Source organism: Ranitomeya imitator, chromosome 3, assembly GCF_032444005.1.
Source record: "Ranitomeya imitator isolate aRanImi1 chromosome 3, aRanImi1.pri, whole genome shotgun sequence".
In the NCBI taxonomy this organism is placed as follows: domain Eukaryota; kingdom Metazoa; phylum Chordata; class Amphibia; order Anura; family Dendrobatidae; genus Ranitomeya; species Ranitomeya imitator.
The window spans coordinates 89,180,178-89,197,112 of record NC_091284.1 but is presented as its reverse complement, the minus strand read 5'-3'; the positions used below and the strand labels follow the sequence as shown (position 1 = coordinate 89,197,112).

The 16,935-nt window shown below is 41.4% G+C and overlaps 1 protein-coding gene across 1 annotated transcript in view; it reads left to right on the top strand.

Annotated features, from left to right (window-relative positions):
* Window positions 1-16,935, top strand: part of ITGAE (integrin subunit alpha E) — a 135,461-nt gene that overhangs the window by 68,239 nt on the left and 50,287 nt on the right. The window contains exons 14-19 of the mRNA XM_069761094.1: window positions 337-476; window positions 5,863-6,003; window positions 6,110-6,325; window positions 11,369-11,499; window positions 11,706-11,824; window positions 12,222-12,367. Of these exons, the coding sequence (XP_069617195.1) occupies window positions 337-476; window positions 5,863-6,003; window positions 6,110-6,325; window positions 11,369-11,499; window positions 11,706-11,824; window positions 12,222-12,367 (893 nt within the window). The remainder of the gene's footprint in view (window positions 1-336; window positions 477-5,862; window positions 6,004-6,109; window positions 6,326-11,368; window positions 11,500-11,705; window positions 11,825-12,221; window positions 12,368-16,935) is intronic.

Here is a 16,935-nt window from a genome sequence, read left to right as displayed (position 1 = left end):
TTCCCCAACTAGTAGCATATTCCCCCGAATTGCCAGGTTAGTGGCTGAGTACCAGAACAGCCAAGAGAGCGTGCTGCTCTCTTGGTAGGACAGCGGAGGCGGAGAAGCTGTAATATATCCAGAAATAAATTAAAAATCCCATTTTTCCTAGCTAGTACTGTACCTTGTGATTATATAGAGATCGACTAGCTTACCTTTTAATGAACGACAGTCGTATAAATTATTTGGGGAGTGGGGGTGGAAAAGTTGTTGACGGGCTCCCTACACGTTTCTTAATGAAATGTGAAGAAAACTATTCACTAGATTTTAATTTGCATTACTTGTTACTGAAAACAGGATACAGCGTGAGCACAGCAAGTGGGAAATTCTCCCTGTATATAGCTGGAGCACCAAGACATTCCAATGTTGGGAAAGTCCTTGTCTTTGAAGAAGATTATAAAAGCTATCACCTCTGGCAGACCCTGACAGGGGACCAGGTAAACGTGGTTATCTAGATACCTTTTTTACTTTTTAGGCAGGGGTGGGGCAAATGATAGATCAAACATATATGCACTGTTTATTTCTGGTGTTCCCAATCATAAGCTGCAATAAATGATGAATACGGTGGATTCAGAGTCCGCGATCCCCAATGTTCAAAGGTACAATTGCACACGAAGGTGAAGTATGAATGCATTTTATTATGTTCATGTGTTTCAAGGTTTTCGAACCTGTTCATCAGGACCAAACCACACCATAAGCTAGCATTCCCATGCTTCATTTTTCTTATACTGGCAGAATGGTGCATTTTGACGACAATTGCTGATCCCTACATAATCGATTCTCTTAATATATTTATTATCATATTATATCTATGCAATCTGCTATATAATTGTCTAAGGGTCACTTCCGTCTTTCTGTCTGTCCTTCTGTCTGTCACGGATATTCATTGGTCGCGGCCTCTGTCTGTCATGGAAATCCAAGTCGCTGATTGGTCGCGGCAAAACAGCCACGACCAATCAGCGACGGGCACAGTCCGGTGGCAAAATGGCTGCTGCTTCCTCCCCGCAGTCAGTGCCCGCTCCATACTCCCCTCCAGTCAGCCCTCACACAGGGTTAATGCCAGCGTTAATGGACCGCGGTGTAACGCACTCCGTTACCGCCGCCATTATCCCTGTGTGACCAACTTTTTACTTTTGATGCTACGTATGCAGCATCAATAGTAAAAATATATAATGTTACAAATAATAATAATAAAAAAACGTTATTCTTACCCTCCGACATCGCGCCCTCTCCTCGGCAGTGCAAGTGGCAGGTTCCGGTGGCAAGGATGCTATGCGAGAAGGACCTGCCATGACGTCACAGTTATGTGATCGCGACATCATCACAGGTCCTGCGTTCATACCAACCGGGGACCGGAAGCTGCCGCGTGCACCGCACACAGGCGACAGGACTACAAGGGGCCCTCGGAAGGTGAGTATATGTTTGTTTTTTATTTTAAGTCTTTTTTAACCTGTTACATATGCAGCTGGGCAATATACTACGTGGCTGGCCAATATACTACGTGACTGGGCAATATACTACGTGTCTGTGCTGTATACTATGTGGCTCTGTGCTGTATACTATGTCGCTGTGCAATATACTACGTGGCTGGGCAATATACTACGTGACTGGGCAATATACTATGTGACTGGGCAATATACTACGTGTCTGTGCTGTATACTATGTGGCTCTGTGCTGTATATTATGTCACTGTGCAATATACTACGTGGCTGGGCAATATACTACATGACTGGGCAATATACTACGTGACTGGGCAATATACTACGTGGCTAGGCAATATACTACGTGGCTGGGCAATATAGTACGTCACTGGGCAATATACTACGTGGCTGGGCAATATACTACGTGGTTGGGCAATATACTATGTGGCTGGGCAATATACTACGTGGCTGGGCAATATACTATGTGGGCTGTGCAATATACTATGTAGACATGCATATTTTAGAATACCCGATGCGTTAGAATCAGGCCACCATGTTGTAAACACATAATTGTTAACATTTTCCCAACCATGCTTTCTTAATGGGATTTTTGAGCAAAATAAAATAAAGCTAAATGATCTGTACTGTATAGCTGTTTAGCTTGCAAATAGCTTACTGTTATCCCAAGTGGCCCTATTGTCCAGTAGAAAACTCATTCTGGATCCCGGCCTCTTTGCTCAATGTGACTGCAGACTTGTGAATCCTCACATCGTGAGCACTGTACGCTGTGAGGATTTTCCGATGCCGGTGCCAGGAGCGGACAGTCATGTGACCACAAGTATGTAATTTGCATACTTCCATCCACATTCCGACTAGACTGTGTCCGGCCTTGTGCATTACACTTGTCCGAGCATTCATGCCGTCACACACCACATTTCCGGCTCAGGGGAATACTCACAGCACGTAGTTATGCCTGAGACCGGATAACCCCTTTAAATATGGCAGCATATCCTGTGTGGTCGGGTAACCACCATAGCAGATTATGAAGGGGGCTGGCTGACTGATAAGATCAATAGCTAAAATGGACACTACTTAGTCTATTAAATGGTGAAGAAGGTCACGTTAGCTATTAAAATTAGCCATCAGACATACTTCTTCAAACTGTTCCGGTCACTTGCTGACAAAGGAAACACTTTCCTGGGTCAACACAGGACTTGAAGAAAGGCAGCTAGTACCCAGTGTGCAGCATCTAGGGCATATAGGGGCACCAGGGATAACCGGACTGTATTAGTACATTAGCTACCTCACTATATACATATAATTTGATACATTTTAAATTTGCTGGAAACCCCTTGAATACATGGGTTAAGAGCCACATATACAGTCATGAGAAAAACTACTGTAAGTGCTCATGTAATGATACATATGTATCATAAAACATAATAAAAAATATCTGGTTATTAGAAGGTCTTACATCCTCAGATGAATAACAGCACATGACAAATTATAGTGTCATTGTTTTTTATTAAAGAAAAAAGTAAAAAGTTTCAAATGCAGAAGTAGAGTGTAAAAAATCAGTTACACCCTTACTGCTTTCAGGTGCTATTAATCAGGTGCTCATGATTAATTGTTCATTAGTATGTTTGACCATCTCTGTAAAAGCAGAAGTTTTAGCAGTTCGCTGGTCTGCAGTATTTAAAGGGAACCTGTCACCTGAATTTGGCGGGACTGGTTTTTGGTCATATGGGCGGAGTTTTCAGGTGTTTGATTCACCCTTTCCTTACCCCCTGGCTGCATGCTGGCCGCAATATTGGATTGAAGTTCATTTTCTGAGTGAACTTCAATCCAATATTGCGGCAGCATGTAGCCAGCGGGTAAGGTAAGGAAAGGGTGAATCAAACACCTGAAAACTCCGCCCATATGACCGAAAACCGGTCCCGCCAAATTCAGGTGACAGGTTCCCTTTAAGTGTGTGTTTACGCAATGTCAAGGAGGAAAAACAACAGAAATCTTCTTAGAAAATATATTTTTCCTGCCCATCAATCTGGGAGAGATCTAACGTAAGGCTATTTCCAAACATTTTGGAGTCTATAATTCTGCAATGAAAAAGCTAGCATGTTAAATATTCTAGTTCATGGCTGCACAAATAGAAAACTACTTAACAAGTATGGCTTGTTCTTTGTGATTTGGCAGTGATTTCATAGGCTTTTGACCTTGCAGACAGGCTCTATATTTGTTTATAATTTTGGTTGGACTATTTATTGCACTTGCAGTTTATATATTACTAGATTGTGGCCCGATTCTAACGCATCGGGTATTCTAGAATATGTATGTCCCCGTAGTATATGGACAATGATGATTCCAGAATTCGCGGCACACTGTGCCCGTCGCTGATTGGTCGAGGCAACCTTTATGACATCATCGTCGCCATGGCAACCATTATGACATCTACGTCGATACTGTGCCCGTCGCTGAATCAGAAACGTGAGATGTCTACGTCCTTTATGACATCATCGTCGCTGTGCCCGTTGCTGATTGGTCGAGGCCTGGCGGCCTCGACCAATCAGATGCGGGATTTCTACGTCCTTTATTACATCATCGTCGCTGTGCCCGTTGCTGATTGGTCGAGGCCTGGCGGCCTCGACCAATCAGATGCAGTTTTATTATCCCTGCCTTACTACTATCATTAGTTGCTTGTGCTGCTTGTCACGGATTCACACCGAGACTGTCAACAGTACGTCACAATCGGGGTGATCTTTGGCCAGCTCACGGCTATCACATGTGCAGGGGGACTTATCTTAGTTATCCCTCCACTGCTCCAAGGTGATGAAAACACAAACAAGGCTATGGACCTCTCAATTTACTGCAGGGGCTTATTTTAGTTATCCCACTGCTCTGCAATATAGCAAGAACTGCAGGGATTTATGTATATCCCGCTTTACAGTTCCACTTGAAAACTTTCAGCTCTCTGGCGCCCCCTTACCCTCAGGTCAGATTAGGTACTGCACCTAGGGTAATTAGTTGCCAGAAAGGCTGCCTGCTATATACTGGCTATTGGGCACGCTGCAGCGAGGCAATATAACTACTCCCACTCAGGCAGGAACAATAATTATCAACGCTACCGTGTCTACAACGACTCCCAAAAAACTCTGGACAAGGAATGCCACCACCGGCTTTGATTAACGAATCTGAAGCTAACCCAAAACAGTAGCGCAATTCCCTTCAGAAGACTTAGGGTACATTTTAGAGCAGGAGAACAAAGCTAGTATTTTAAATATTTTACTCCATAAAAGAACAGGCAGTGTTTATAAAAAGGTATATAAAGATGTTACAATATGAGACAAAGTATGTATGTACAAAGCAATTATAAAATAACATGGATTAAAGAAGAAAGATAAAACTCACATGTGCTCAGATCATCTCAGGCAAAACCATGCTAGTGGGCAGAGCCAAATATCCCAATTCATGAGATAGTCTTTCTATAGTGAGATCCCAGGCAAAAACTGAAGGCTGGGTGAAGTGCAGAGACTTATACTTGGTCGGCTGTGACATCACTAAAAAGGCTGGTTTCCCTGGACCCTCCCCTTTCCTCAGACTACAACTTTTAATAGCAATTCTTACAATTCTCCTATCTTCGCTCGAGAACATGTCAGAATCATAACACACACCTCATTCACCTTGTATTAAAATTGGCTTTCTATGGGTATCAAATTCATCTTAGTTGTTCCACCCAGTTCCGGAGAAATCTGCACTTTGTACTCGATGTGTTTAGCGGCTCGCGCTTACAGTGTTTATCAGTTCTACCGATGGAAGTTAGCAATATGTACTTATTATTTATCTAGCCCAAATCGGTGGCCCAATATCTTACTATATTATAACAAAGAACCCCCTGTCTTGAGGGACAAATCAGATCAGTTCAGCTGGAGCTGGAGGGAGATTTGTGCAGTTACAAGCGCAATAAAAATTCTTGTGGGGGGGCCATGAGGGATTTGGGATCCACATACACACATCTCTGCCAGCAGAAACACAGAGAGAAGGGGGGTCAAAGCCCACAGTGGTGTGCTATCAGGAAAAACTAATAATCATATTACATTTTCTACATTATCGTGACACTGCCTATCTAATCTTCATTGGAGATAACTATTGTTTTTTTGTATTACTTTTTGTACAATTTATGACCATGTCTTTTGTATTGTGTACCAACCCCATTGGATGTGGCACTTAGGTGTCATTATCCCCAGCTTTATCCTATTAATTAATTTTAAGATTTTGTATTGCACAACATTATAAAAAATAAATTATAAATTATATTACTGATTAATCGCTCTGAAGTCCAATTTTTGTTTTTGGTAGTAAGGTCTATTAAAGCAGTTAAAGTTTTCTTTTCCTTCTGCACACATAGCTTGGATCCTACTTTGGTCATCAGCTTTGCACCATCGACATCAATAAAGATGGAAATACAGATTTTCTTCTGGTTGGGGCGCCATTTTACCACATCAAGGGAGAAGAAGGACGAGTTTATCTTTATAAGCTCAGTAATGAGGTAAGAATTCAGTCTTAGTACTATGTAAATTGTAAGTGGAAAAAGGATCTTTTACTCATGCATTTTACTTTATGTTTGCTCAATATCTTATTTTTTGTCTTTATAGGGGACCTTCACATTTGTTTCAATACTAGAACAGCCATACTATTCATTTGCAAGGTTTGGTTACTCCATAGCTCAGATTGGGGACATCAGTCACGATGGATTTCAAGATATTGCCATTGGGGCACCACTCGAGGGACATTTTGAGGATCCAGATGCTTTTGGAAGTGTTTATATTTATAACAGTATTAAAGATGGCATCCGCAGTACACCTTCTCAGGTATGGACAAATACTGTGCTATATTAGGGTATGTACACACATTCAGGACTTGCTGAACAAAAAAAAGATTTTTGCATGCTCGTAAGTAAAAAATTAAAATTGTTCCCAAAGGTGGACAACCCCTTTATGTACAAAAGACAGGGTGGAGTCTGCTCATTGTCGCTGATGTACAAATGACGATTCCTGAAACAACAGAAAGATAAGCCCTGCTACTGGTACGACCTATGTTGGTAGTGGCATTTAAAGCGTGGGATGTCATGCTCCTATCGCCTACCCCCACACGCCCACGAGATAGACATGCAAATGGGTCACTGTGGCTGAAGACCCCCGTGCCTGCCATTACGGTATTGATGTAAAGACTAGCATGTGGCTGGCTTTCATTGGAAACCATCATTTTTACTTGATATTACTGTGTTATTGCAGTGTACAATATAAGTGATCAGACTGTCGCAGGTTCAAGTCCCTCAATGGAACTAAACAGTAAAGTAAAATTGTTGTTTAAAAACATGTAAAAAATACAAAAACTTGAATCACCCTCACTCTCCCTCATTAAAAATACATTTTCATAAACAAACATGTGTTGTTACACTGCCTCTGTAAAAGACCGTTCTATCAAAATCTAAAATGAATTACCCTGATTGATAAACGCCATAAAGAAAATTAAGAATTAAAAACAATCTGTCAGCAGGCTTTTGTTACATAATCTGAGTACAGTATGAAGTAGGGGCTAAGACACTGAACTGTCATGTGTCACATGTCCAGCTGTTTGATTTACTTAGACCAAATGTTTTATCACCTGGTGTTTATCATTGCAAGTGGGCAATGGTCTGACTCCGCCCCTGTGAGGAAACCAGATTATATCTTAACTACCCAGATAACTATGTTTAGCAAACCATAAAGAATTGACTTTTTATCTGTATATTGGCTTTTGGATTTAAGTGTTGTTTTCTGTTTGGTCAAGAAAACAGACTTTTGTTTGTGTAAACCTGGAATATTGACTTGTAAACTGATATTTGATATAACATAGTGTGCTCTTATCCTAGATGAATAGTGGGGTCTACTGATATGCTAATTATACATTGTCTAGCCCAGATAGTTTGTTGATTTTTAAAACAGAGGAGGAAAATCTTTGCAAATAGATTACATAATCAAGCAAGGCAACTTGGTTGTCATTGTCACCTGTTCTTCTCCTTATCTGTGAGGGTGGACTGAAGGACACTGGTGAATCTAAAAATATGTTACATACCTCTGTATAAAGAGACTAAAGGTGCCTTCCCACTGATCAACTTTCCAACGATCACGACCAGCAATACGACCTGGCCGTGATCGTTGGAAAGTCCTTGTGTGGTCACTGGGGGCTGTCACACAGACAGCTCTCCAGCGACCAACGATGCCGAAGTCCCCGGGTAACCAGGGTAAACATCGGGTTACTAAGCGCAGGGCCGCGCTTAGTAACCCAATGTTTACCCTGGCTACCTTTGTAAAAGTAAAAAAAAAACACTACATACTTACATTCCGGTGTCTGTCACGTCCCTCGCCCTCAGCTTCCCGCACTGACTGTGTGAGTGCCGGCCGTAAAGCAGAGCACAGCGGTGACGTCACCGCTGTGCTTTATGGCCGGAGCTCACAGTCAGTGCGGGAAGCTGAGGGCGAGGGACGTGACAGACACCGGAATGTAAGTATGTAGTGTTTTTTTTTTTTACTTTTACAAAGGTAACCAGGGTAAACATCGGGTTACTAAGCGCGGCCCTGCGCTTATTAACCCAATGTTTACCCTGGTTACCCGGGGACTCATCGCTGGATCGGCATCACACATGCCGATCCAACGATGACAGCGGGTGACCTGACAACAAAATGAAGTTCTGGCCTTCTAGCTCCGACCAGCGATGGCACAGCAGGATCCAGATCGCTGCTGCGTGTCAAACACAACGAGATCGCTATCCAGGACGCTGCAACGTCACGGATCGCTATCGTTATCGTTCAAAAGTTGCTCAGTGTGACGGTACCTTAAGAGACAAAGCGCCTAAGAGAGAGAGACAGCCAGAGATTCAGCCAAGGCACCCAAATACGCGAAGGACCAAAGACAAGACTGCAGCCAATTCATCGTGGCATCATCACAAGGGATCTATAATGCTACAGGAAACATCCTAGGGGTTTTTGGCTCCGGTTGGAAGAATACAGATCTGCTCTATTGACCATCGCTGGATCATGGATACGTTTGGAGAAAGTCAGGATTGAGACCTGCTGGTCACCTGGCTCCATGGAGATGTTTGGATCAGCCAGGTTGTGACTGTCATGACAACTGGCCTTGTACCCCATATGGACTCAATGGACTGTCATCTTCCTACTCTTGTCGTTAGCTCCTCTCTGTGTGTGTACCACAGGTGGGGTAGCCAACCCTGGGAGTCAGATGTGAGCGCGGATAGCTGTGGTGTGGGCGGGGGCAGCTTTCTCAGCTCTGCTTCTTTGCTAAATCTAAAAGCTTTGATTGTGTCAGAATGGCTGCACCCAGTAAACTAAGCGATACATCACTGGAATTGGGGTCTGTTTGCGCGCATCATACTGCTCTCAAATGAGGTGTAGCAAAAACCTGCTGACAGATACCCTTTAAAACATTAGAATTGAGGTTTTTCAGTCTTGGTAACACAGCCAAAATTGCAATACAATAAGAAGCGATCAAACCATTGTCCATACCCAAAATTATATTAATAAAAATGTGAGTTCACCACAAAAAATTAATTTTTCATGAATTTTTCAATTTTTTTTCAACACTTCAATAAAAAATACCTATACAAGATTGGTATCACCGTGATCGTGACCTAGAAAATACAGTTACCAGTCATTTTTACTGCACAGTTAATGCTGTAAAACAAAACAAAAAAAATTGCCGAATTGCATTTTTTTGCACAATTTTATTGCATTTGCAATTTTTAAAATGTTGTTAAAATGAATGTTATTGAAAACTACAATTCGTCCTGCAAAACAACAAGTCTTCATAAGATTATGGAAAATTAAAAAAAAATAAAGTTCTTGTGAGAAAGGATGAAAAAACAGAAAATTGCCAGGTCGGAAATGCAAAATGCAGCATGTCACTTCTTTCAGTGTTTTTGCAGCGTTTTTCACCCATTGAAAGTAATAGGTAGTGCAAAAAACGCAGGTATCAGGTTTTGCTGCGTTTTTGGTGTCAAAACCTGATGATCTTGAATCAGATTTTTGTTTTAGGCTACGGTCACACCGTAGTATGTGGTCAGTATTTTACACAAGTATTTGTAAGCCAAAACCAGGAATGGAATAAACAGAGGGGAAAGCTAAAATAGAAACACGTCACCAAGCCTGTATTTTTGACCCACTCCTGGTTTTGGCTAACAAATACTGATGTGAAATACTGACCAAATACTGATAGTGTGACCGTAGCCTTATGCACTAAACTTTACCAGCATGCACAAGAGACAAATGTACCCTGACAAAAACCTAGTAAAAAACGCAGCAAAAATGCAGAAAAAGCAGCAAGAACTAAGCAAAACCTGCCTTTTGTATGCAGCTTAAACACAGCTGAAAAATTTGCATAAAAAAACCCTACAAAAATGCAATGTGTGAACATAGCCTTAGAGTGTAGCTGCAATACCAGACACAAGCCATGGACAGGTGTGGTGCTGTCTAGAAGAAATTAGCCTTGTCTTTCTAAGGGTGGTTTCACATTTGCGTTTTTTTTGTTGTGTTTTTGCGGTAAAAAATGCAAAAAAACGCATGCGTTTTTTTCCCCTATATTTAACATTAAAAACGCATGTATTTTTTTGTATGCGTTTTGACGCGTTTTTGCAACGCATACGGTTTTTTCTGCATGCGTTGTGTTGCAGAAATGCAACATGTAGTATTTTTAGTGAAGTTTTTTCTGCCGCAAAAAAACGCATGCGTTTTTTTTTGCGGCAAAAAAAATGCATTGCTGTCTATGTAAATGCATGCGTTTTTAACCACATGCGTTTGCATGCGTTAAAAACGCATGTGTTTAAAAAAAAAAAAACACAGATAAACCACCCCATACCATAAAATTGATAAAGGGATCCTACCCCTAACCCTACCCCTAACCCTACCCCTAACCCTAATCCCTTTAAGGGTAGGGTTAGGGGTAGGGTTAGGGGTAGGGTTATGGTTAGGATCCCTTTAGGGTTAGGGTTATGGTTAGGGTTAGGGGTAGGTTTAGGATCCCTACCCCTACCCCTAACCCTAGCTCTTTCTGTTTATAGTGGGTTTTTTACTTTATTTTCATGATTGGCAGCTGTCACGCATTTATCTGCATGCGTTAAAAAAACGCAAACGCATGAAAAATGCATGTAAACGCGTCAAAACGCCGCGTTTTTTTTACCACATGCAAAAACTCATGCGTCAAAAAAACGCAGCGTTTGCACGCGTTTACATGCAGTTTTTCACCATGCGTTTTTTTTTTTTTTTTTAACGCATGTGTTTTGAAACGCAAGTGTGAAACCAGCCTAAGGCCATGTTCACACATTCAGTATTTGGTCAGTATTTTACCTCAGTATTTATAAGCCTAAACCAGTAATGAGTGATAAATACAGAAGTGGTGACTTGTTGCTAATACACTTTTCCTCTGATTGTTCCACTCCTGGTTTTGGCTTACAAATACTGATCAGTGATGAGCAAGTATACTCGTTGCTCGGGTTTTTCCGTGCACGCTCGAGTGGTCTCCGAGTATTTGTGACTGCTCGGAGATTTAGTTTTCGTCGGGCTGCAAGTGCATGATTTACGGCTGCTAGACAGGCTGAGTACATGTGGGGATTTCCTAGCAACCAGGCAACCCCCACATGTACTTAGGCTGTCTACCAGCTGTAAATCATGCAACTGACTCAACAAAAACACAAATACTCGGAGACCACCCGAGCGTGCTCTGGAAAACCCGAGTAACAAGTACACTCGCTCATCACTAATACTGATGTAAAATACGGACCAAATACTGAACATGGCCTAATCCTGTGTAATCATTTTAAGTTAAGTGCATGTTCAATATATGTTATAATCTCATTACAGAGAATTAGAGCAACAGATTTCAGACAGAAGCTGCAGTTCTTCGGCCAGTCTATAGACGGGGGCCTGGATATTACAGAAGATGGATATTCTGACATTGCAGTTGGAGCATTGCGAAGTGTAGTGGTTCTTCAGTAAGTTATTAAAATAGCATGTAAAATGTTGCACCCCTATTCTCTGCTGACAGTACAGTTGTTACTACTGTGGTTGCTTGTATTTCACATAGAGTTCCATAGAGTGATAAATAGAGAAACCAAAAGGGTGTAAATGAAGGCAAAATTCTACTGCTATATTCCAAATCATCTCTCTGTCACTAATATATTCATTTATTTCTCTACAGGTCTTGCCCGGTGGTTAAAATAAGGGCCACTCTAAAATTTGAGCCTAATAAACTCTCTATGATTCATAAAACTGTAAATGCTAATCTGTGCTTTACCGTTACACCTTTCAACCAGGCAGGTATGCAGCCATGTAAGGTCACATTTATTAAAACTGGTGTCTTATACCACAATCTTAAAGGGAATTTGTCAGTAGGATCAACTCTCCTAAGCCGTCTATATGGGCATGTACGTTAACTAAAATGATACCTTGATATTTGTGATCCGATATCTTGTTCCAGAGAAATCCACGTTTTTCCTAATATGCAAATGAGCTTTTAAGATCTACAGGCCAGACATAGATCTCCCTGATAATCTGCCTCCAGAGCTTATTTTAAGTCAAGGGGGGCAGAATTATTGTACACCAACCAACTTGAAAATATTAGTATATTACTGTAATTATGCAGTATACAATGTTATCAGTAGGATAATAGTAGATAAATTGCTGTTGTTTGCTCACACTTTCAATTCTATTGCAGAACTGAAAAAATCCTTTCTTGAATACAAAATGGAGCTGGATGTCTACATGGAGCATAAACGAATTATACTCCACGATAAAACCTCCATCAGAAAAAGCATCTCCCTTACATCTGATAACTGCACTTCATTTTCGCTGACAGTACTGGTAATTGTTGGCAGTCATAAAATGTACACGCTCCTTAACATTGAAATTGCAACACCAAGAAAGTAGACATGGAATTATGAAAATCACATGATGGATTGACACGTTACTGATTCACAAATTATAAAAACGAAATTAACATTTTCAAAACATCTTGATTTTATTCAGTATCGAGAATGAGTGCCGTAAAGAGAAATGTACACACTTACACATCTTGGCTACTATGAATGGGAATATTTATGGTTGAGGATGTTCTGCCACGCTGAATGCACTTGGACAAATCCAGGGATGGAGATATCATTGGTGCAACCTATGCAGTGCACAGGAGCCCAAGAGGTAAGGAGGCCAATTTTCACCTCCGAAGCAGTTGGATTTGTCTATTTTGCTGACCTATTGAACTGTAAAGAGCCCCTATACTATTCTTGCATAAGGGTCCGATTCTGTCCACCAGTGGACAAATCATCCAGATCCACTGCTGAGAGCTCCATTTGTAATTGCCAAGTAATCACATCCCAGATGTTCTCGATGGGAGACAAGTCCAGAGAAGCTGCAGGCCATGGTAGCATATTTAGGCCACACTGGCTGCTCATAGTAGCACGAACAACATGCGGCCTGGCGTTGTGATGTTGGACAATGGATCCTAAGACACATTGGAGAAATGACCATACCGCTGGTTCCAGCTGTTGGTTTAACTGGAATGAAGACTAGAGGAGCCTGCCTACCATACCATACCATTATGTCACCCCACACCGTAATTCTGGGAGTAAGACTGGTGTGACGTTCAGTTGCAAAGCTTTTTCGTGGTATTACCCACATGATATCCAGATCAATCTCCAGCTACCATTGCATCTCAGACAAAAGCAGGACACATTGCTGAAGAGGATAAACCTCTATTCCAGGCTCCATTGCCATCTGGCTCTGCTCTCTGATAGCCTTTGAGAGCAGTGGCATGAAGTCTATGGATCACCTGTAGCTGGATGTCTGGCTGATAGCCCAGTGTCATGCAAATGCCTTCAGTTGGTTTGTGTACACAATGTTAGATGGCTCTTGGTATGTGATGTCCAGTTTCACTTGCCGTTGTTACGGCCATTTATCCAAAGTGCCCCAGGAGCCAATTTTCAAATCAATAATGTAGGTCGCCTGTTGCTTGTGTTACTGTAAGCAATCTCCTTGGCCTAAACTTACTACTATGGCCTGGAGCATCTTCAGACTTGCACATCTGGGACATCATTGGTCGTCAATAGCAAAGGGAGCTGCCAGAAACAGATCTTGATGATTTGCCCGACTGCCTTCACCATGACAGAATATTCCTCGATCAACCATTAATAACCTCACTGATAGCAGCCAAGATGTGTAAATGTAGTTACTTCTGCATGTGGCTCTCATACTGGATTCTGAATAAATCGAGATGTTTTGAACATTTTGTTTCCATTTTTTAATCATTTGAGCATCATTATCATGTCTGTCGATTCTGTGCCTTCCACAATTCTATGACTTCATCTTTTTGATGTCGCAATTTCAATGTCAAGGAAAATATATATATATTTATATATATATATATATTTATATATAATATATAAAGCTGATTGTGTGTGTGTGTGTGTGTGTGTGTGTGAGTGTGTGTGTGTATGTGTGTGTGTCCGGGATTGGCATCTGCACCGTCGCAGCTACAGCCACAAAATTTTGCACAGTCACACGTCTGGACCCCGAGAGCGTCATAGGCTATGTTGTGAGGTGAAATTTTAACCCCAGCGCATTCCAATTAATCAAACAATTTTGCCCCTATCTACATAATGGGGAAAAAGTGAAAGGAAAAGTGTAGGAGGCAAATTGACAGCTGCCAGATGTGAACAAGGGGGACTTAAAGAATGAGAGTGATGGCGCCAAAGAGTATATACCATACAGTTGCTAAGGTGGGGCCCCAACATGGGATACTCACCACACACGGGGATATGAACACATGCACAAAATGCGCCACACACTACCATGTGCTTGAACACATATACCACCCTCAGCACACATTTCACCACAAATACACCAATCTCACCACATAAAAGTCAAAAGACAAAAGTCGCCACTCAAAACTTGCCACGCGCAAAATTCGCGACATGTAAAACTAGGCTCACGCAAAACTAGGCTCACACAAAACTCACCACACGTGCAAAACTCACCTCATGGAAAACTCGTCACACACAAAACTTGAACACGTGGAAAAATTGCCACATGCACAAAAGTTGCAACACATGCAAAAGTTGCCTCACACAAAACTTGCACATACTCAAAAGGCACCACACATAAAACTCGCCACGTGCAAAACTCGCCATGCGCAAAACTTGCTGCACACAACTTGCTACACTAACCTGTCACATGCAACTCGACACTCAAAAAGTTGCTAGACGCATGTCGCCACACAAAACTCATCTCACAAAAGTCGCTACATGCATGTCGCCACACGCAACTCAACACACACAACTTGACACATGAAACTCACCGTAAAACACACACAAGTCTGGTATTATCCTTTGACCTCTTAAGCCCCGAGGGTGGTTTGCACGTTAATGACCGGGCCAATTTTTACAATTCTGACCACTGTCAATTTATGAGGTTATAACTCTGGAACGCTTCAACAGATCTTGGCGATTGTGACATGATATATTGTACTTCATGATAGTGGTAAAATTTCTTCGATATAACGTGCGTTTATTTGTGAAAAAAAAAGAAATTTGGCGAAAATTTGGAAAATTTTGCAATTTTCCAACTTTGAATTTTTATGCCCTTAAATCACAGAGATATGTCACACAAAATAATTAATAAATAACATTTCCCACATATCTACTTTACATCAGCACAATTTTGGAACCAAAATTATTTTTTGTCAGGGAGTTATAAGGGTTAAAAGTTGACCAGCAATTTCTCATTTTTACAACACCAATATTTTTTAGGGACCACATCACATTTGAAGTCATTTTGAGGGGTCTATATGATAGAAAATAACCAAGTGTGACACCATTCTAAAAACTGCACCGCTCAAGGTGCTCAAAACCACATTCAAGAAGTTTATTAACCCTTCAGGTGTTTTACAGGAATTTTTGGAATGTTTAAATAAAAATGAACATTTAACTTTTTTCACAAAAAATTTACTTCAGCTCCAATTTGTTTTATGTTACCAAGGGTAACAGAAGAAAATTGACCCCAAAAGTTGCTGTACAATTTGTCCTGAGTATGCTGATACCCCATATATGGGGGTAAACCACTGTTTGGGCGCATGACAGAGCTTGGAAGGGAAGGAGCGCCATTTGACTTTTCAATGCAAAATTGACTGGAATTGAGATGGGACGCCATGTTGCGTTTGGAGAGCTCCTGATGTGCCTAAATATTGAAACCCCCCACAAGTGACAACATTTTGGAAAGTAGACCCCTAAGGAACTTATTTAGATGTGTGGTGAGCACTTTGACCCACCAAGTGCTTCACAGAAGTTTATAATGCAGAGCCGTAAAAATAAAAAATCATATTTTTTCACAAAAATGATCTTTTCACCCCCGATTTTTTATTTTCCCAAGGGTAAGAGCAGAAATTGGACCCTAAAAGTTGTTGTGCAATTTGTCCTGAATACGCTGATACCCCATATGTGGGGGTAAACCCGTTTGGGCGCATGGCAGAGCTTGGAAGGGAAGGAGCGCCATTTGACTTTTGAATGCAAAATTGACTGGAATTGAGATGGGACGCCATGTTGCGTTTGGAGAGGCCCTGATGTGCCTAAACATTGAAACCCCCCACCAAGGCCGGACTGGGACTAAAATTCAGCCCTGACATTTGAAGTTACACAGGCCCACTTGTCACATGGTGACTGTATAATATCTTTGTACACTTGTAGGCAGGGCCGGTTTTAGGCAAAGTGGGGCCCTACGCCTAGGCAAAGTTTAAAATGGGGCCCAAAATGCTAACATATTGCACATCACACAAAAGCATTTTGGTTGTATTTACATGCGCGGATCTCAGGCCGCTAATTGAGTTTGATGGACAATACTGAAGTCGTTGGACGCTTGTTTCCTGGCCTCTTTCCACCGTCTGAGAAAGAATGATGGGACAGAACGATCACTAACAGATCACTAACCGATCACCATACAGTATCATGTTATCAGCAGCACATCTACAGTTTACACTGGCGATGTGCTGCTGAGAACAATGATTTTTGTTCCGGCAAAAACAATCTGAATATGCAGCATTTTACTTGTTTAGTAAAATACACCCCATAGTCCTCCATATATTATAATGTGCACCACAGTACTCCCTATAGTCCTCCATATATTAAAATACACTGCTCAGTCCTCCACATAGTATAATACACCCTCATAGTCCTCCATATAGTATAATACACTCCTCATAGTTCTCCATATAGCATAATACACTCCTCATAGTGCTCCATATAGTATAATGCACCGCCATAGTCATCCATGTAGTACAATTCACTTCCCATAGTATAATGCACCCCATAGTTCTTCATATAGTATAACGTATTCCCCATAGTCCTTGATACAGTATAATGCAGCCCACATAAAGTATAATGCAG